Raw genomic sequence first — 20,636 nt, forward strand, 5'->3', positions numbered from 1 at the left:
CCCATGGCCCCGCTGCCCCAGGGAGTAGAGCCTGGAGCTGCACCACAGCAGGCCTGTGGGGCTCAGACTGGACGAGGACACAGGACCTGCCTGTGGGAGAGGAGCAGGCCACTGCAGCACGTCAGCAGGACCAGGCAGGGTGGGCCGTGTGGACACGCCACCCAAGGCAAGCTGACCCTGACTGGAAGACTTGAACACCCCGGAGTTGAGGGCTCCGGGTGGCGGGCAGCACAGTGCTGCGTCCCCCGGGTGGTGGGAGGTGAGAGAGGCTTACCTGGGAGACGAGCTGGGGTCTGGGCACACCGAGGAGGTCACAGAGGCGATTCCGCTGCTCTCTCACGACCGGGAGGGCTGCGTCCCTGCAGAGGAGAGGCAGCCCTGAGCCCTGACCCCGGGAATACAGGTCCACACCAGCCTCAGGTCTCAGCAGACCTGTCCACCTGGGGCCAAGTGGAGATCAGGAAAAGACACCCACCCTGAAACAGCCACCCAGGGGAATCGCGGCTGCAGTAGGAGGCAGAAAAGGCGCCCACACCAGCAGGCTCTGCTCAGCCCCAGGCCACCTCCCGCCCAGACCAGGGTCACGCGGAGGCGGGTGAGGACACAGGTCTGTCCCCAGGACGGTTAAGCTGTGTCTGAATCCAGCTGTTTACTGCTTTAACTGAGAGTGCACATGACGTTCAGCAACACTGTGCAGGAACGTCGGGGTGCTCTTCTGTGATGAAGTGAGTTATTTCAAATCCTCTGGAACATTTCATAAGCTCTCCCTGGGCCGGGATAGACGCAGCCTTAGCCACTCCTCTTCACTGTCCTTCCTCAAGCTGCTTAGATCCTGACCCAAACGTGCCTTGAATAGCAAGAGCCCACTGTGGAGTGGCACCCAGGCCCTGCCCCTCTGACCTGGGGCATGTCCTTAGGGGTCTGTCGTGTCAAACCTGAAGCAGTCTGTGGGCCCCCTGCAGGAGCCGCGGTGGGTGCTGAGGCCACCTGACGGCCACGTGGCCAGCAGTGGCACCCCCTTGTTCCCAACTCCCAGCGTGGGGGGGGGGGGCCAGGCACCGTCAGTGCCCAGAGTCCTCAACACAGGCACACGGGAGGTGCAAGCACAGTGCCCAGCAGGCCCAGGGACAGGCAGAGGGACAGCCAGACGCCCACCAGCAAGGCCTCAGCGACCCCCACCCCCACGGGGAAGTGCAGCTGGGAGGAACCAGCTCACAGAGACCCTCTGCCACCTAAGTCCCAGGAGTGTCCCGTCGAGCTTGGAGGGAGGCGGGGGGACGCGGGGCAGGAGGGAGGAGGCACTCACCAGGCTGTGTCACTGAGCACGGCCATGACCTCGTCCAGGACTTCTGCAGCCACCACGTCACTGTAGGTGAGCACCATCTCGTAGACCCGGCTCGCCGTGGCCTTCCGGATCTGGGTGGGGAGGGTGCAGGTCAGAGGGAGAAGGCACCACGCTGCCAGGGAGCCTGGTGCACAGAGACCCCGGCCGCCCAGCGCAGGCTGGAGCCCAGCGCACGGCAGCCTGCCCGCCGTCTCCTCCAGCAGAGCTCTGGCATGACCCACCTGTCTTTTTTAGTTGTAGCTGGACATTTATTGATTGATTTTTTTATGTGGTGCTAGGACTGAACCCAGGGCCTCGCATGTGCTGGGCAAGTGCTGGGCAAGTGCTCTACCACTGAGCCACATTTTGACAGAATCACAAAAGTAGGGAAGACGATTCACACTGACCCAGTCCCCGCACTTCCCCTCCTCTACTCACGGGTGTATTTTTATATACGGGCTTTTTAATTAGCATCCCACAGACACACCTGCTGTGGGACTCTCACGTTCTTCGTATGCACGAAGGTCCAGTGGGACTCATTCCTGTTCTTCCCTTTCCCGTCCCTCCTCCCTCCCCTTTGTCCACTCCACTGACCTTTCCTCTGTTCTGCATTCCTTCTTCCTGTGGTGCTGGGGATGGGCCCGGGGCCGTGCATGTGGTAGGCAAACGCTCACCACTGGGCTACATCTCCAGCCCGCTTTTGAGACAGGGTCCTGCTCACAGCCCAAGCTGGCCTTAACTGGAGCACCTCGTCCCTTGGCCCCGAGTCACTGGGCTCACGGTGGCACCGGCGGGTGCCTCCCTTCTAAGCCCTCTCTCTGCAGTCAGAGCCAGCGCTCATCCCCCAGACGCAGGTCTGGGTCCACAGGCAGAGAACGGGAGGAGGCCGACACTCACCACGGGGAACGGGTGGCACAGCAGGAGGGACAGCTGCAGGAGGACCTTCTTCCTCACGTCACCACAGAACTGCACCATCCCGCAGAGCCTGTGAGAGCCCAGAGAGCAGCTGAGGCTCACCCACTCCGCCAGGACCCCGCGACGACCCTGCCGACCAGCACAGGCAGCCTGCCTTCCGACTGCTTCAGACAAACGAGCCTGAGACTGGACGGCCAGGCCACCTGCAGCCACCACGCTCTCCCGCAGCCATCCCTGGCCAGGTCTGAGGACTCACACCGCGATGCTCGACAGAAGCTTCTGGATGTCCTTCGACTTCTTGATCTCTTCCTTACACAGGGCGAGCAACTTCACGCAGAAGGGGTGGCTGCAAGAAAACAGGGCACTCTGGAGGGACCCGGGGCACGAGCCGCCTGCCAAGGCAGCCTTGGAGCCAGGCAGCAGAGCTGGCTCTCACTCCCAGGTGCAGGGACGAGGACGCCCACCTGCCCCAGCAAACTGCTGCTGCCATGGTGCTCCTGTACATGATCAGGATGTGGCCACTGACCCCAGTGACCACTGCAGTGGCAGATCCTGCCCAGGCACCAGCACAGAGCAAGGCCCTCAGGGTGTCCCCAGCAGAGGGAGGCCCCAATGCTGCCCAGTGAGCCCAGCTCCAGGCCACTGCCCTTCAGGGCCAGCCTGGTCCAGGAATACTGCTGGCCCTGTGAACAGCACTGCCCACCGCCCTGACCACTCCTTCCAACACAGCCTCAGCCCACTGAAGTGCCCCCTGGGAACTGAGAGCTGTCATGCTGGGAGCAAGTCCCTCTGGGATACCTCCCCTGACCCCACCTCTCTTGGGGCTCTGCTGTGTCCCTGTGCAAAACCTCCAACCACAGGCACTCCACGTCCTCCATCAGGGCTGTCCTGGTCTATGGCCAGCTGGGGTCATCTCTGGCAACCCCAGGGGCTCACAAGCTCCTGGTGCCCTAAGGATTTCCCACTGGGGCTCTGCCTCCTGAGTCCCCTTGTCTGGGTGGGTCTGAGGAGCCCCTCGGCCCGCATCTCTGTCCTGGGCCGCCCGGCTGCGCACTTTTCTGACCTGGGAAGGGCAGTGGAGGGCGAGAGGCTGCTGTCACCCTGAAGTCTCCACCCACGTGCCACCTAGCAACCCGCCGTGCAGTGAGGCGAAACCAACGCCAGCCACACCCTCCTCATGCTTGCTGACCATGTCCAGTCTGTACAGAGCTGACCCTCATCACCCTGAGCCACCCAGGGGCAGTGGCAGCCTGTGACCCCAGCTGCTCGTGAGGCTGAGGCAGGAAGGCCACACATGCAAGGCCACGGCAGGAGGCCACGAGCCAGCGCACTCACTTCTCCTCTGTGGTGAAGATGTCGAAGCACCCGTTGGCCAGCACCTGGTCCAGCATCTTCAGCAGTGCCACCGACACCCTGTGGGGAGAGGGTGGCTGTCAGGGCTGGCTGCCGAGGCCCAGGCAGGGGCTGCAGGCAAGGTGCCCTGTTGGGAGGTGGAACCACTGGTCAAAATTCTGGTGCCACACCCCAGAACCCCAGAGGGCACGAGAGAATTCACGGGGAGATGCAGGTGCCAGGCGCAGAGGACGGACGGAGCTGAATGACTGCTCCTCTTGAACAACTGGCAGCCAAGCCAGCAGACAACACTCTCAAGGACCGAGGCGCCTGGCTCCAGCCAGAAGGGACCCAGGCTGGGGTCCCAGCCAGGGGCAGAGCGACACAGCAGAGCGGGCGGGCAACCAGACATCTAGGGCAAGACGAGCACCGTCCACACACTGCCCAGGTGCAAAACTGACTCAAAATGGACCACAGGCAAACGTGACCCCTCCGCAGAAGCTTCTGGAAGGGAACACCAGTCTGGGACCTGGGAGCAGGCCTCAGGTGCTGGCCCGAGGCTGAGATGACAGAAGGAGCTGGAGGCTTCTGCAACCAGAGGACTCTCAAGAAGCCACAGCAAAGAGAACACCAGACAGACGCAGGCTTCCCACGCAGGCTGACCGCACCTGTGCTGGCAGCTGCCCGCCAGGTCCCTGGAGAGTGGTGGGAGCTCTGCCCAGGTCCAGGTCCCGCGGGGCAGGGAGCAACAGGGACTCACAGGCCCAGGACGCTGCACACCGCCCTGGAACACCGCCGGCAGCACGCACCACACACAACCAGCCCTACACTGCTTCTGCCCAGGAGGGGGCCGCAAGCCACCCCGTCCCTGTGTGCTCGCAGCGGCTACCTTCAAGCCAGCCACAATGCCCATGGAAGCCTAGAGTCAAGGAGCGGGAGCCCCTCGCTAACTACCCTGACCAAAGAAGGCAGGCCCTCCTGGTTCCATTCCAACAAATCACAAAGCACAAGCTCAGCTTCTGTGCCGGCGGACTCTGAGGCAGCCGGGCAGCCGGGCAGAGAAACCTGAGGAGGGGGCTCTGCAGCCACAGGCTGGTTGCCTCTTGCACCTTGCACCTCTACAGGGCCGTCCACAAACAGGAGGCAGGGAGGCCAACTGCTGAATCTGCGGGCGAGGCCTGGAGGCTTCCCCAGCCACAGAGCATTTCCACCCTGAGGTCAAGGGGTACGGGGCCTCCCCTTGCCTATGCAAAGGCCACTGCCGGAAAGCTAGGACCAGCTGCTTGCAGGAAGAAGCCTTGCCGGGGCTCCCCATGGCAGGGAGCTGTCACGGGAGCACCCTGGGCCTGTTCCATGTCACCCCGCCCTTGCTTAAGTTACCTTTACTTCAGTGCACACAAAAATGGTCATTTCCCTGCCCAAACTGTGGGGTTAGGGCTTGGAGACCAGATGGGCCCAGGAGGCCCCGTCCCTGTGGAAGCAGGGTGGACAGGGCGCCACTCACCGGTCATTCAGGAGGTTATTCTCGAAGACCTGCAGGAGGGTTTCACTGAAGCTCCCCAAAGCCTCTGGATCATTCTGAATCCCCTTCATGTGCTCCAAGAGGCTCTGCGTGGAATATCTGACCTGCAAGATGGAGAGGGTGTCAGGCAGCACGGCCAGGTCCACCTGCCACCCAGGCTGGCCGTGCAGCAGTGAGTGCAGACGTTGCCAACCATCGAGGCAACTCCACCAGAGACGTGAGGGTCCTGTAGAGGCTGACGGTGGCCTTGGGCGTGGGCCACGTCACACGTCCAGCACAGGCCCTGTGGACAGCACCGCTCGGCCACCCTGAGGTGCTTAGGCTTTCAGCACCTGCGGCATGAGTCCACAGATCAGCCACAGACCCCGGGAGCCCCGGTCACCACGTGTGCAGATCAGATACAGGTCCCAGAGGCAGACCCAGGGCCAAGGGGACTGTCCCCGAGTGGAGCAGAGGACAGCGAGGGCAAGGCCTATTTGCAGCTCAGCTCCAAGGCCGCGGAGAAGGCAGGTGAGTGAGGAGGCCCCGGGCTGCCAGCCGAGCCTGGGGGCATGGTGGAGGTGGACAGCGTGTGGGACGCGACCCCTAGGGTGGCGAGGCATCAGCCGGGCCCAGGAGGGGAACACACCACAGGATGAGCAGCAGCGCGTGTGACCCGCCAAGCGCAGTGTCCCCGACCAACTTGGGGAGTATGGACCCTGGGGGTGGTGGCCAGGCTGTCTGAAGTGTGACCACAGTGTGGTGACAGGGCCATGTGGGCCCTGGGACATACAAGAGGTCTCCTGCAGCGAACAAGTTTCTGCAACGGGTTTTAAGGTCTCCCCTTGAGTGGCGGCTGCGTGTGGGCATGTCAGGAGCGGGAGGGGCGGGCCTGCGGCAGCCAGGTCAGGCAGAGGCCCTTCCACGTCCTCTGAACTAGGCTCATGCCACATTTCCCAGGGAGGGTCGAGACCAGCCACCCCTCCCGTGGGAAAGACACCCAGCTACACACCAGCGCCAAGCTGTAAACCACTCCTGCGTTTTACGGAAGCACACTAGGCCAGCCAAGGCCACCAGAGGCCACTAAGGCATCCGGGCGCCCGTGGCAGAGCCACATGACAGCGGGCCCTGGGCTACACCAGAGGTGGTGACAGCCTGGCCACTTCCACGTGACGCCACTCCCCTTTCACCAGGTGGCCAAGGCCACCAGCCCCAGGCTCAGCACAGAGCTGGTCGCCTGCTCCGGAGCACACAGTCCCCAGAGCCACAGCAGAGAAGGCAGCACCGGCCCGGGTCCCAGAGGAGCTGTCTCCCGCCGCTCACCGTGGACTCTGTCAGGCCTCCCACCGACACGGCCAGCCCCAGCAGGACGTGGTAGCGGTAGGTGGGCAGCGCCAGCAGCTGGGTGATGTGGGGGAAGGCCTGGGAAGGTGCGTTCCAGTTCACGGAGGCCAGGTCGGACCTGCAGGAGAGCAGCTCCTTGAGGCCAGGCTCACAGGGGCCCCGGGGGCCCGCGCCCTCCAGTACCTGGGAAGCAGCCTTTCCAGTTCCTGTCTGTGAGGCACATGGGGCACGGGAGGGCTGTCAAAGTGCAGGAGCGTCACGAACACGCTGCAGGCGTGGGCGCGGAACCGGTCAATCTTCTCGCTGGCCTGCTGGGCCACGCAGCACATGAGGCGCTCGCACCTGCCAACCGAGGGCCCCGTCAGCACAGCCGCACAGGACAGACCACGCCCTGCCCTGAATGCCACAGGAGCTACTGGGTAGAGGGAACACAAGGGGACTCCAGGGTGGGCCGTGGGCGAGGAGGGTGGGGAGAGGGGGATGGGGGGCAGCACAGCCCCCCACCAGGAATCCCCGGGCCAGGGGGCTGAGTTGACGGGGCCTGTCCTGGCAGGGGGGGCAACAACTGCAGGGCCCCTAAGCCAGAGGCACCTGCCTCAGCCCTCAAAGCTGCTGTCAAACAGGCCAGACTCTCAAGAGGCAGGGTCTATCCTGGGGGGACCAGGTAGAAGTGGCCCTGGACAAGAGCCACAGGCTATAGAGGTCGGGACAGGGACCAAGATGGGATCTGAGGAGAGGGGTGCCTGCCCCACGGGCGGCCCCAGTGGCCCCCTGCCACTCACATGTGGGCGTCAATCAGCGAAGGCTGAGTTCGCGCTAGGAGAAGCGTTAGTTCCATCAGGCTGGTCATGGCAGCCTCGCGGACCCTGCAGGACACAGAGACCCAGGAAGGTGAGGCACAACTGGGCTCCAGCCCCGCTGCACCAGCTGCACCCACCAGGCCTCTCGCAGCCCCCGAGGCTCTTCCGGAAGGAGGGTCCTGAGACACAGGGAAACCACGAGGCCCGCCAGCCCCGCGACACCCGCTTCAGGGGCACACAGCACCACAAGATGGGGTCTGCCTCTCGCATGTGAGGACAGACAGGACTCACCCAGCAGGGCCTGTGGCAGGCACGCCCCGCAGAGGAGCCTGCTGACCTGCCTCTGGACAGACCGAGCCACGGCCCCTCCTTCCCAACATCGGACCTCCCGTCCCCTGAGCAGAGTGGCTCCCGTTGGCCCATGTTTGCTAGAGGTGTGGGGGATGCGAGGTGTGCTGGGGACACTGGGAGGGCGACCTTTGTGCCTCCTCCACCCCACCCTACCCCTGAGCTGCGAGGCCCAGGTGAGGCCAGGAGGACCTGGCTGCTGGGCAGTGCCCCACAGCCCACGGGCCCAGGCAGGGACCTGGTGACGCGCAGGGCATCCCAGGCTGCACCTGGGAGCCAGGGCACAAGTGAGCCTTTGTCACGGAGCCCGCGCACTCCACGTGGCCTGCCTGGAGAAAGCCCTGGCAATGTGGCTCTGGGCCTAAGGATTCAGTTAAAAACTCTGAGAAACACTTGAAAATACGGCGCCAAGACGAGGAAGGCGGAGGCGGGTTACAGACAGACCACTGAGGAGGGTTGGGGCGCTCGCTGCAGCAGTGCGCAACGGGGACAAGGAGGGAGGGGCTCGCAGCTGTGAGAGGCCCAGAGCAGCAGGTGTGGCTGCAGGAGTGGGCCCTGGAGGCCACCTCTGGGGGAGGCCACGCCACAACCGCCAGGGAAGGCCCAGGGAAGGGGAAGCCTTCGTCCCTTCTGCTTTGCTGGAAAGCAGCCACAGCGCCCCCAGAGAACACAAGACCCCCCCCTCTTCTCAGCCCTCAAAGCTGCTGTCAAACAGGGCAGACTCTCAAGAAGCCGGGGTCTGATCCTGGGGGGACCAGGTAGAAGTGGTCCTTCTTCTGGTTCACACTGCAGGGAGGAGCCCAGTCACCCAGAGTAAGACCTGGAGGGGCCTCAGAGAAGGGCCCAGCTCTGTGCAGGAAGCTGCCTTGTCTCTGCCAGGGCCATCCACTATGGATGGCAGAGTCCACGCCTCAGCATGCAGCCAGGTCCCCGCAGCACACCTGGCCTCCGGGAGGCCTGACACTGCCCCAGGAGAGCCAGCAGGGGCAGACCCCACCTCACAGGAGAAGGTCCCGCTCAGGGGTCAGACTGCCAGGGCACACCACATTTGCAAAAGTGCCGATCTACCCTGCTGCCCAGGAACTGCCACACTGCAGCCATACCCAGAGGTCCCTTGCCAGCCTCCCACGTCTGGGAGGACCCAGATCCTGTGGAGGCCTGCCCACATCCAAGAGGGCTCACGCAAGGCCCTTCCGAAAACCCTGCGGGGGAAGGGCCCAACGGCAGTGCCCAGCACGTCACCCAGGTGGGAGATGTGCTCGAGGCGGCAGGCAAAACCAGCAGAAAATGGGGAGACCCAAACTAGGATCTGAGCAGTGAGGGTGCGGCACGACGCACACCAGGGTCAGGCTCCCAGCTGCATCCACGTGGCCGAGGGGACACCTGTCAGTGAGCAGAGCCGAGTGAGCAAGGGCGGCAACGGGCCAAAGACAAGGCCACGGCCCTCACGGTGCCAGGCTGGCACCGCAGCCAGCTGCAGCGCCTGGCATCCAACAGACCAGCACAGCTCACTGGCTCCGAGCACAGCGGCGAGACAGCGCTCGGCTCACCAAGAGCAGACGCCCTTCAGCCGATTCACACAGCCACGGACACGGCAGGGCCAGCAGGATGAGGGCGCAGGTTCGTGAACGGCCGAGGGTTTCTCCGGTCAGCGACGCCCTGTGGGAGCTTCTCCCAGATGGGACACCTGTAACTCCACGTCCTGCCACGGCCAGGAGCCAAGGACAGGGCTCCTCCTGAGGCCACATGGGGTCCTTTCTCAACAGGATGGTGGCACTCCTGTTTCTGCACCTCCAGCTAGGAGCTAGGCTGGAGACGGACGAACGTCACCAGGAGCAGGAGACCCCCAAAAGTAGAGGCTAAGCACTCTCAGCAGCAAGAGACCACAAGGCAGGCCCCCCTTACCAGGACCCCACGTCGCCCCGGCTGTCCGTGGTGTAGTCGCTCATGCAGTCCAGGAGTGTGCTGTACACCTGGGTGACGTTCTCTCTGCACACAGCTTCATCCGGGGGCCCCTCTGCTTTCACACCGACGGTCTGGCAGATTCTGAAATGCAGACCAGCCATGTGCCCACAAGAGCTGTGGCCCAGTCCTTCCCGTCACAATGGCCTGATGTGCCTTCCTGAGCAGACAGCGCAGAGAGGCCTCAGCCCCGTGAGGGGAAGCAGTGCTCAGCCGTGAGGCTGGACCACCGTCCTCCCACTGTCCACCCTGGCTCAGCATCGGAGGGGCCATGGGTCCACAGCTGTGGAGGACAGAGGGAAGGCAGGCACTGCAGCCTCAAGCTGTGGGCCTTGAGCAGAGCCATTCCCACTCCCCGCCTTCCCCAGGTGCTCTGTGCTGGGGGTGATCCCAGGCCCGGCACATGCCGGGCAACTGCCCCACAGCCCAGAGGGGCCACGATCTGGTCACAGACACTGGCCTGGGCCTCACTCCCCAGCTCCCAGATGGAGGCTGACCGCAGGATGGCCCAGCAATCACCGCGGCAGCTGTCCCTGGCCCCCAGAACTGGAAATGTGCTCTGCAGGGGAAGAACTCAGAATGCCAGAGTGAGGCCCTGAGCAGACGGAGGTCCCCAGCATGTCCGCCTGGCTGCTGGTCTGCAGCTCACCTCGCAATGGCCTTCAGAGCGTCCCTCCTGGCCTCGGCAAAGCTCACGTCCTTGGGAGAGGAGCGGGTGACTGCCATCAGGCCTGTGAGCACCTGAGGGCAACAGAAGCCTCAGCCACAACGCATGGCCTCCAAGGCCAACGGCCGGCCGGCGGAGGGGTGGCTGCAGCAGGACCGCCTCCCGCGCAGCTGGGAGACTCGACCCTCTCAGCTCAGCTGAGGAAGAACGCGAGGGTGCCCCCAGCTCTCCCAGCTGCCAAGCCCTGACCCTGGCCACCACATGGCCTCCACAGCCTGGCACGGTCTCTGCTGCTCCAGCCTGGGACTGAGATGGTGCAGCTGCTGGCTCCTGCCGGCTGAACCTCACCCACCATGGTGCCAATTCAAGCCTAACAACTGCTTCGGTCTCTAGGTCAGATAAACCCCAGGATGAGGGTCTAGCCATGTGGCAGTGACAGGGCCTGTCCTGCAGGTAGAGAGGCCACCTGAAGCTTGGGCCCCAGGGCGCGCAGGAGGGAGCACGGCAGGTGGGCACGGACACATGGCCCTGGGGGGGTGTGGGGATGGGACACAGGAGCCAGCAGGTGTGTCACCTGGGGAGGAAGTGCACGAGTTGCGCGGGCTGAGGCCGCTGGGGCAGGCGGAACCTGCAGCCATGCTCGGACCCTCCCAGGGAGAGGACTAGGCAGGGTGTTGGGAGGAGCAACGTGACCACACGAGGGAAGAGGACACTGAGGGGGATGGCCAGCACCGGAGGCTGGGGCAAGGGTCTGGCAACAGCCCCAGGGGCAGGCATCGGATGCACCTGGGCCTTTCTGCCTGAGGCTCACGCGGGTAACTGAGGCACAAGAGGCTCTCGGCCTTCAAGATCGTGGGAGCTCGACGGGGTGCCAGCAAGCCCAGCACCCTAACAGGGCAGAGCGTGGCTGCACCCCACACAGGCTGCCACCACCTTGAGGTGTGGTGAGATCCCCAAAGGAAGCAGAGCACCCACGAGCCACCTGCGCTTCCCAGAGGCAGGGCAGCTTCTGCCCCCACCCAGCCCTGCCATGGCCAGAGGGGGCGGGGCACAGACAAGGCCCAGGCCCCAGGCCCATCCTGCAGGGACCACACACGCAGCGCCTGCCCCTGGCAGCATGCCCTGCGCGATGGCCGCCCTCCCACTCCTACTTGGCGGTCTCACCTGCTGCAGCTGGCCTCTCAGGAGGAAGGCTGGGAGGGCGCCGAGGGCCGAGGAGAAGCCACAGCGGGCCATCTCCTCGGGGCCGCGCAGCTCCGCCAGGTACTGCGGGATCAGCGCCTCTGCAGGAGGAACGAGCTGAGCGTGAGGACGGCGCCCCACAGGTGGCCTCAAGGCTTGAGCGCCCGAGGCCCGTGAGGCAGGTAGGAAGGCCGTCAGGAGGGCTGTGAGCATGGCCCAGGAGCCGTGACCCTCCGTTTTTATTTGCCAGGAATAGAGATGCACTGTGGGAAGCACGTCCCTCACAGGCGCGAGGGTTCCTTCAGAGCCGGCAGCACACCCAGGGCTGAGGCACCGTCCCAGAGCGGGCTGCCGGCGGGGGAGGGGAGAGAGCTCTGCCTGGGGCATCCGGCCACCTACCCTGAGCTTCGGGACAGGCCTCGCCTGGCTCCTTCACGTAGTATTCACAGCAGAGCGCGGCCAGGGCTGTGACCGCGGCATCCTAGAACAGACAGGGCCCCACCTGAGCAGCCCTCACCACAGTGTCCAGGCACAGGGCTGTGCAAAGCCCACAGAGCCCCTGGCTGCTGCAGCCTGCTGCTCGATGGCCAGTGATTCTCCGGCTGGTGGAAGACGCAGCTGCTTCCTGCACACAAGCCAGTCCGCCGTCTCCCACGGCTCACCCAGTCGTCTTCCCTCCCAGCCACAGTGATGCAGGTGTGGACTCCTTTCCAGGAGAGCCAGAGCAGTACGTCAGAACAGGAGGGGTGCTGGGCAAGGGGACACAGCTGTGCTGCACAAGCCCCTCAGAAACCAGCGCCAGGGCCATCAGGGGCTGCCATGTAGGACAGTCAAGACACCCAGAACACAGGCTGGGCGGGTGGCCACGGAGCGCCCACCAGAGTCCACCAGCACCTGACTGCTGCCGGGTGGGCCAGGTCAGACAACACTGAGGCACAGTGAGCTGCAGCACTCAAGCCCCACCAGCAAGACCGCTCGGCCCTGCAGAATTTAAGGAACAAGAGAAAACAGGTGCATCCTGCTAGCAATGTTGGACACGGGGAGGCTGCAGGTCACAAGGGACAGCGACACAGCCCACTCCCATCCTCAGTAACAAGAGCTCGCCAGCCACACACCCACGGCCCAGCCCTAGGACACGGCTGGGACGCAGATACTCTCCACAAAACCCTCTGGCAGGTCTGCACCAGCCTCCTGGTCTGCACACGGGCACCCTAAGCAGTCTCCACACCTGAACGACACAGCCCACCAGAAGGCAGGATCCACCCGAGCAGTTACTGTCAGGCTCAGGACAATTTTTGAAGGCAAGTGTCATCAGCAGGGACAGAAACACCAAGAAAAAGATGACGTTCTGGTAGCTAACAGCCACATTCCATGTCTTGTCGTAAGTGACACAGAGAGCACTGGAACCCCAAGCCTGGCGACAGGTGCGTCCCCCTCACACCAGAACACCTCTAGGCAATGACTCGCGCTGCCTTCCCCGCAGGGTGACGGGCCTGGCCAGCGTACCTTGATCTGCTGTCTGGCCTGGCTGGAAACGAGGTGAAGACTTCTCAGGGTGTCATCGATCAGCCACTGCCAGCCACCTGTTGAGGCCACAGACACCGCTGACCTGTGAGCAGCAGCACCCACGAGCCAAGTCCTTGGGAGGTAGGGTCTGGGAGGAGCCCAAGCCGCCTGCAGTGACCTGCAGGCTGCAGAGGCCCCCGCCCAAGGATGTAGAACAGGGGACTCTACCTGGGAACCCTGCCCTTGCCAGCGAGGCTGCAGGTGCCTTGTGTCTCTTCCTCAAGGAACCGCCACCCACACAAACCTAAGCACTCAGCCCAGCTACACCCAGGGAGCTGGGGCAACAAACGCTTTTCTATTCAGCCAGAAAAACAGCGGAAACCAGGACTGCCAGGCCTGCCAGCCAGGGCCAGGCCAGGAGCCCCAGGAGGCACCTGGCGGCGGCCCCCAGTCTATGGGGGTGGCAGAGGTGGCACGAGTTCGAGACAGGGACTCCAGAATCAGAACCTTCCCACTGCGGCCCTTTGACATCTGTCCCAGCCCCTCCTCACGGTGACCTGAAGCAGCCACGGGAGAAAACGTTCTCATGCCTCCCGTTGGGAAGAAATGCACTCACCGACCACGGAGTCACCTCTGAAGGGCATTCTGGAAAGCGACAGCTTCTCCACCAAAACACACACTAGAAAGGAGCACAGAGCTGCGTCACCTGCGCAACCCCCCAGCCTGACTGTCCTCTACCTGGTCACTTAGTGCACAGAGCTCCCCACCCACTGGGCAGCCCCCAGGAGGCCATAGTGACCTCTGCAGCTGGGTGGCTGGGCACACAAGCTCGGGGTTCCCAGGGGAGGGATGTGTGCGCTGGGAACCCAGCCGTACCAGCGCGCTCCCCAAGCAGGAGGCAGCTATTCTGCACCCCAACACAAGCCCCCAGGGCACAACCTAGGGTGGACACACAGTTCAGAGGACTCAAGTGGGTAAGGCCATCAGCAGGGACTGGAGCAGTGCCAGGCACCTGACACTCCTGAGCTAGAACCATCTCCAAGACAGAAGAAGTGCTCCTGCAGGGGTGCACACTCCCCAGCAGAGAGGCAAGGGAAAACACCTGGGCACGCAGGGCGGGTGGTGAGCACCAGGGGCGCAGGGAGTGGGGGTGAGTACCCCCCACTGTGTCTCTGCAGAGACACAGCGAGGTCGAGACCAGGAGCACAAATGGAGTGCCATGCCAGGACGCCTGTTTTCAAGAGTCAAAGGTGAGGCACCACCTCAAGGACCGACACCTGAGTACTGTGGCATGGCTGCAGGAGCAGAGCAGGTCCAGCTCACTCACACCAGGCTGGGCAGTGACCCGTGGGAAACAGCTGAGGTGCTGGATGGACACAGTATGGGGTTGCTACTCAACTCTCCACCTAAAACATGTCTGTGCCAAGGACAAAACAGCTCACTGCCCAACTGCACTGACTCTGGCAGGCAGAGCCGCCTCACCTGGACAGAAGCAGCTCAGAACACAGACTCTGGTTTCAGGGAAGCTATGTCTCGCTGGTCCTCTCTCCTGCCACCTCCTGAGCTCCTCCCACCCCAAAATGGGTTTTGGTCTATGCCCTCACGGCTCCCCAGGGCAGGCCGGGCCGTAAGGAGTCGCTGAGCCAGCCTCCTTACTCTGCTCCACACCAGCTCCCCTCGGCCTCCCTGGGGGAATTTTGGTATGAGGCACCTGGGTGCGACTGGTTCTCCACCCTGCACTCGGCGCAGGGCAGTGAACATGCACATCACCCCACAGACCCTCCAAGTGTGATTTCACTCGGAGACCAAGAAGCCAGAAGCTCCCATGGGCAGCAGCAGTCAGCACAAGGCATGGCGTGGGTCACTGTGCCCGATGAAGGCACCGCTTTTCAAACTGCTCCTGGGACCTTAGCTATTCAGCTCCAGACTGGGGCCAGGGCCCCACCCTGGTGCTGGGTCCCACAGGGCCAACAGCACCATGTCCGTCCCCTCCTACAACCGGACTGCAAGCACAACCTGCCACTGCCCACCAGATGATGCACAGGACCAACAGCAGCCTTGCCTGGGAACGCAGCCTGCGTAGGGGACCAGCCCACCTTCTGCCTGCAGAACCCACATCCTTCCGTATAGCCTCTGAGGGGCCACCATAGGCTACAGGGGGCAACCTCTTGGCCAGGGCAGCCATAGCCGACCCTGGGCCACCGTCCAGGCCTGCAGGCAGCTTAAAGATGGCGCTGAGGGTTCAGACCCATCCAATGCTGAGAGTGGCAATCCAACATGGGCCACATCTGGGACACCTGCACCTGCTCACCAGCCCCACCCGGTGGCTCCCCACACACCTCGGTGACCAGGATGGACAGGGCACTGGGGATCAGTACCAGGAGCATGCCCAGGTCAGCTAGTAAGCACCTGGGCTTCAGGAAACAGATGGTCCTGTACTGTGTTCTATGAGCTCCCTGCAGACATGCAAACTGGTCTAAAACTCGCCCTCTGCTCTACAGCCACATTTAAATGAATACTGTACCGAAGAAAAGAATGCCGGCTACAAACCTGAGATCAGCCCTCAGCTCCCCACGTCCTCCCCCTGGCTACCACCACTGGCCACCACCACTCAAGCTAGGAGCAAGCTGCGCCCGGGGGCAGCTCAGGGGAGCTGGGCAGCACCTGTCACCAACGTGCCAGCCAGCAAGAGCCTGGGACCACCCAGCACCTGGGCCACCGAAGGCCTAGTGGGATGCTGCTGCCCAAGGAGCGAGGTGAAGGCCATGAACATGTCCCCTCCACGGCCAAGGGCTGCAGCCTCTGCCCTCACACCTACCTGCTTGCCTCATGAGCTCTCCTCCCAGACCCCTGGAAGTCAAGAGAACACTCAGTTAGGCCCTTCCCGCACACCCAGGGCCCTCACCAGGCGCCACCGACTCAGGCGCTCAGCACACTCAGACGCTGACCAGTCAGCACGGTACTGAGGAAGGGCCCCGACAGGAAGGAAACGAAAAGGCCAAGACCATCTTCCATGGCCTCCCCTCAGGGCCGGGCTGTTGTGACTGAGCTTCCACTGGACACTCGGTCCTTCCTGGGCCACCACGTCACATGGCCACACAGGGCAGGCCGAGCACTGTCGACTCTCAGTCACAAGCAGGCCTAACACTGTCACGTAGCTCAGAGAAGGGGTGCGCTGGAGTTGTGTGCCCAGCACCCCAGGAAGAGCAGCCCTGCGACTGCAGTGTGCCCAGGACCTGGCAGGACCAGGCAGGACCAGGCAGGACCAGGCAGGACCAGGCAGGGCTGGGGCAGGCAGGACCAGGCAGGGCTGGGGCAGGCAGGACCAGGCAGGGCCGACAGGGCCTTCCAAGACCTCGCCAGGAAGAAGGGCTGGAAGCAGAGAGAACTGTGAGACATGACAGGAGCCGGTTCTGAGGGCTCCCAGGGTGGAACGTGGGAGGACCTGGGTCCCTGGAGGGTGGGCACCCACAACCTCCCTTTCCACTCCCTGAAGGCAGGAAGGGAGGCCCAGCCTGCAGAGCACAGGAGAGCAGCACGGTGCTCACCACCCACCCGAGGGGCATCAGCGGCCAGGTGCTGTGCCTGCCCCCAGCTCAGGTCCAGAACCCGACCCGAGCCGACAGCTCAAGGAGACAGGGACAGAAACCACGGCCTGAACTGAAGTCTGAACAGAGGGGCTGAGAGCGTGGGCTCAGCACCTAAGTCTCTGGGTGCGGGGTGGCCTCTGCAGAAAGCTGCGTGAGTCCTGGAGGCACACCCAAGCCCATGGCCCAGCAAGGCCACTCCTGGTAGCCACCCAGGCACCCCAAGACAAGCCCCGCCTGGAGAGGGCTGAAGCCACAGCGCAGGCACACAGCAGAGGCTCTTGGCAGCCAGGGTGAACCCAGGGCAGCACACGCAGCTCAGCTGAAGCTCAGAACCACACGAGCCCATCTGAACGAGATCAGAAGGCCAGAGCCCAGGGACTCAGGAAAGGTGCCGGCAAGCTGCTGGCCTCTGCAGCCAGGAGCCCCCACCCCCCCCACCTCCCTGGGACCAGAAAGTGCCCAGAGTGCAGAGGCGCCACGTGAGCTCACCTGTACAGCTGCCGCTCCCAGAGCTGCAGAGAGAGAGGGAAGTCAGTTCTCAGAAGCAGCACTGTGCGGTGACCAGCGACACCAGGGCCTCACGGTACAGAGCCGGCAGGGCGGGCGCCAGCTCAGGGCCCACCTTGCTGTCTGCCGGCCCCACGCTGCTCTTTGGGGGCTGTCACAGAAGGAAAACTGAAGGCCAAAGAGGGAGGCCACCCATGGAGAGAGCCAGGCAGCGGTGTCCTGTCTCGGGTGAGAACTGACACCCCCTGGGAGCCGCTCAGGAAGGAACTCATGCCCATGGGACTCTGCCGCTCCTCTGCCAAGAAGCCTGAGAGACTTCAGAACACCGGTCACCCTTGGCCAAACCTGACCCGGCGTCCCAATGTGGCAGGAGCTCCACTCGGCTCTCCAAAAGCCCGAATCCTCGCAAAAACTGGAAGTCCTGTGAGGACTTACGATCCACAGGACACAGAAGTGGCTCAGAGGCCACAGGAACTGTTCCTCAGCCACCGTGCTGGGCCAGTGCTGGTGTGACCAACGCGGGACATGCGTGCCAGGCTTCCCTTAGGTGAGAGACGGAAGCCAGGGGCACAAACAGGAAGGATCCGGGACCCAAGGCCCCTGTTCCACAAGTGCAGAAAACGCCACATGGAACAGAAGCGGCCCACGACTCCGGGCCTTGGGAGCAACGTGCAGTCTGGAAGCACCAGGTCTGCAGCTCTTGCTTTGCCCAGAGAAACACACTGCTCCCCAGAAAAACATGTGGCCACAACCTTGGGTTCAATTTCAGCTATCTGAAACGCACAGGTGGAAACCAAGGTCTCTGAGCTACAGGTGGCCCCACCTGGCCCAGGACAGAGGGACACCACAGTGGGGCAGTGGCGGAAACCGGCCCAGTTCTACCCACCTAAGTGTGCCACACAAGCAGGGTCCTGGCACCCACATCCTTTCCCAGAGGAAGAGAGCCCACCACGGTCACCCACCCCCACCCCCACTGCACAGGCTCAGCCAAGGGCACACTTAGGGGCCACACAAACCTGCTGGTGAATCTGCCTCAGGCCTTGCACCACGTTCTCCTCCAGATAGTCTGTGACGGGCCTGCAAAAGGTCAAACGCAGTGCTGAGGCCACAAGGACCGAGCCGAGAGCCGGCGGCCCTGCTCAGGCCCCAGCAGCCCTCCTGTCAGACCAAGCAGAGGGCATGGCAGGCTCCCCTCGCTCTCTAAGGTACAGTTAGCCGAGGACACTGTGTCCTGCGTTAGGACAGAAAGAGCATGCTGAGAGCCAGGCCCCACCGCCACGTGACCACCCTAGAAGCAGGAGGCCGGGTAGGGCTGAGAAGAGCCCACAGGCAGCCCTGTGGCCTCAGGAGGGCCGGCGGCAAGGCTGCCCCTTGCTGGCTTCTGGGAACAGGGACTCCAACAGGGCTCCCTGGGCCCCACGTGTGAGGGTGCCCGTGGGTGCACACAGCGGGGCCTGCACAGGCACCCACCTCCCCCAGGCTCTGCACTGGGCACCGGCTGGCCCCAGTGAACACCCATGTGCTTTGCTGGGACTACGCCCCACCTGTGTGGCCACAACGTGCTGCTACAGGTGGCCTGTGCCCTGTGCCCTCCAGGCAGCAGCAACCTGGCTTTGCCCTGTGCCTCTTCCCACACCCGCTGCCACCTCAGCCCTCAGACCCCAGGGCCGGGAGCCCATGCCCTCGAGCAGATATCCACAGCTCCCTCCAGGCCAGTGGGACAGGAGCGGGGTCCACGTCTGCATCCACTCCCGGCCTGCCCAGGAATCATCTCATCCACGTGAAGCGGCTGCAGGCAGCTTTCTCCAAGCAGAGCGCGAGCCAGGTCAGAGACGGGCATCGCGTGCGCCCAGGCCGCACTTCTGAGAAGAGCAACTCCCGGGGCTCATGTCCGCGCGCCCCTCACCTCCCTACTTTTCCCTCTTCTGTCATTCCCACAAATGTGACCAGGAGAGCTTTCAGAGCATATTCTCGAGAACCAGATTATTAAAAGGGATCACTAAAAGTGAAACAAATAAGAAAATGAACATGGGCCAGGCACTGTGGTGCACACCTGGAATCCCTGCACCTCGGGAGGCTGGGGCAGGAGGATCCCAAGTGCAAGGCCAGCCTCAGGAACTTAGTGAAGCTCTACCTCAAAATGAAAAAGGGCGGCTGGGGTTGGGGCTCAATGGTAGAGCGCTTGCCTAGCACGTGTGAGGCTCTGGGTTTGATTCTCAGCACCACATATAAATAAATAAAATCCAGGTCTATTGACAACTAAAAAATAGACTTAAAAAAAAAAAATTAAAAAGAGGCTGTGGGTGTGGTTGAGTGGTCAGCCACCCCCTGGGTTTAACCTGCAGGACCCACAGGAAAAACAAAGCGCAGGAGCTGAGCAATGCTCCTTGGAGAGGTGAATATCCCCATCACCCACCTGGCTGGCTCCAGGACCCTGGTGGCTGCTAAGCCCTGGTCAGGAGGGTGGGTGGTCCCAACCACTGACAGCCCCCAAAACAGAACGTGGGAATCTGATGACCTCAACTGTCCCAAGGAAAGCCAAAGTGCTGCTCCCTACCCAGGCCACCGCGACCACGGCACACATGGGTGGCATCCTACCTGTCCCTCTGCACCGCCAGCTTGAACAGGGCATAGGTGACCTCCGCGCAGGCGAGAATGGCTCCGTGCCGCGTGTGCAGATCTGAGCTCAGCGCCATCGACAACAGGGCTGGGAGCACTGGGGGACGGGCAGCAGACAGCTCGTCAGAGGAGGACCGTCCCCTCGAGTCCCTCCCATGGCAGCTATGTGACAGGACAGCACAGGCCACGCAGTAGGTGCAACCTCTAGGCAGGGGACCCTCCCGGGCTCACGAGGGGGCCTTGGCACACGCGTCCCACCCACAGCACAGCAGGTGACATGGGAGGAGGGGAAGGAAGGAGCAGGACAGGCAGGCCCTGCTGCAGAGCTCCCTGTCCGCTCCCGGCTGGCCAGGACGCCGCAGGGTTGCCAGGGGCCGGCGGGGCCGGCGGGGCTAGCGGGCGAGGCCTAGGGGCTCGGAGGGCACCAGGCAGCTCTGCTCGCATTTTCTCAGCTCCACTGTGGCCCAGGGAGAAGGCAGGGCTTCTCGTACCCTGACCACACCCGCGAGTGGCCCCACCTTAGCTCAGTGACCCCATGTGGAGCACTGGGACGTCACCAGCCTGCAACAGCATCAGGGTCAGAGAAGAGGCCCATGGCACTCAGCTGGCGCTGGGAGCAGCTGGCTTTGCTGGAGGCCAGTGCACCCCACGGGAGAAGGGCTGAGCCCCTGCTTGTTCAGGGTGGGGGTGGGGATGGGCAGGCCCACACTGAACTCTGACACCCAGGTGTAACGACCAGATCGTGACACCGCATGTCCCTGAGGAGCCACCGAGCACCGACCTTCAGGACCTGCCACGCTCAGCCCTGGTGAAATAGGTAACTCCCGGCCGAGTGTCACCCTGACTTCCAACACAGTCACCGGGACAAGTGCCGGTGGGAGCAGGGAAAACCCCAGGAACTCTGCCCAGGAAGTGCCGCCAATGTGCCTCCCAGGGCCTCCGGCTGGGCAGCTCCAGCTCCCAGGGCCAGGCCAGACTCCACAGGGAGCCCAATTCAGCGGGCCCAGCCACAGCTCCCGGCAGACACGCCCAGCTGCCG

The 20,636-nt window shown here is 63.3% G+C and overlaps 1 protein-coding gene and 1 long non-coding RNA gene across 3 annotated transcripts in view; one reads left to right on the forward strand and one right to left on the reverse strand.

Moving 5' to 3' along the window:
- Tbcd (tubulin folding cofactor D) overlaps nucleotides 1–20,636 on the reverse strand; it is a 103,064-nt gene that overhangs the window by 2,030 nt on the left and 80,398 nt on the right. For both annotated transcript variants that reach the window (XM_015503999.2, XM_048796793.1), the window contains exons 20-38: nucleotides 19,577–19,694; nucleotides 17,995–18,055; nucleotides 16,961–16,983; nucleotides 15,700–15,731; nucleotides 13,498–13,560; nucleotides 12,882–12,958; nucleotides 11,775–11,856; nucleotides 11,358–11,476; nucleotides 10,176–10,267; nucleotides 9,470–9,610; nucleotides 7,199–7,282; nucleotides 6,600–6,758; nucleotides 6,396–6,534; nucleotides 5,076–5,197; nucleotides 3,575–3,652; nucleotides 2,496–2,585; nucleotides 2,222–2,309; nucleotides 1,307–1,416; nucleotides 275–359 (exon numbers count right to left, since the gene is read on the reverse strand). In XM_015503999.2, coding sequence (XP_015359485.2) covers nucleotides 275–359; nucleotides 1,307–1,416; nucleotides 2,222–2,309; nucleotides 2,496–2,585; nucleotides 3,575–3,652; nucleotides 5,076–5,197; nucleotides 6,396–6,534; nucleotides 6,600–6,758; nucleotides 7,199–7,282; nucleotides 9,470–9,610; nucleotides 10,176–10,267; nucleotides 11,358–11,476; nucleotides 11,775–11,856; nucleotides 12,882–12,958; nucleotides 13,498–13,560; nucleotides 15,700–15,731; nucleotides 16,961–16,983; nucleotides 17,995–18,055; nucleotides 19,577–19,694 — 1,763 coding nt within the window. The remainder of the gene's footprint in view (nucleotides 1–274; nucleotides 360–1,306; nucleotides 1,417–2,221; nucleotides 2,310–2,495; nucleotides 2,586–3,574; nucleotides 3,653–5,075; nucleotides 5,198–6,395; nucleotides 6,535–6,599; nucleotides 6,759–7,198; nucleotides 7,283–9,469; nucleotides 9,611–10,175; nucleotides 10,268–11,357; nucleotides 11,477–11,774; nucleotides 11,857–12,881; nucleotides 12,959–13,497; nucleotides 13,561–15,699; nucleotides 15,732–16,960; nucleotides 16,984–17,994; nucleotides 18,056–19,576; nucleotides 19,695–20,636) is intronic.
- Nucleotides 124–16,271, forward strand: LOC125614285. The gene is made up of 3 exons (XR_007344895.1): nucleotides 124–139; nucleotides 3,927–3,932; nucleotides 16,161–16,271. It is a non-coding gene; the product is annotated as an uncharacterized LOC125614285 (long non-coding RNA).

Source organism: Marmota marmota, unplaced genomic scaffold (assembly GCF_001458135.2).
Source record: "Marmota marmota marmota unplaced genomic scaffold, marMar, whole genome shotgun sequence".
Classification (NCBI taxonomy): Eukaryota; Metazoa; Chordata; class Mammalia; order Rodentia; family Sciuridae; genus Marmota; species Marmota marmota.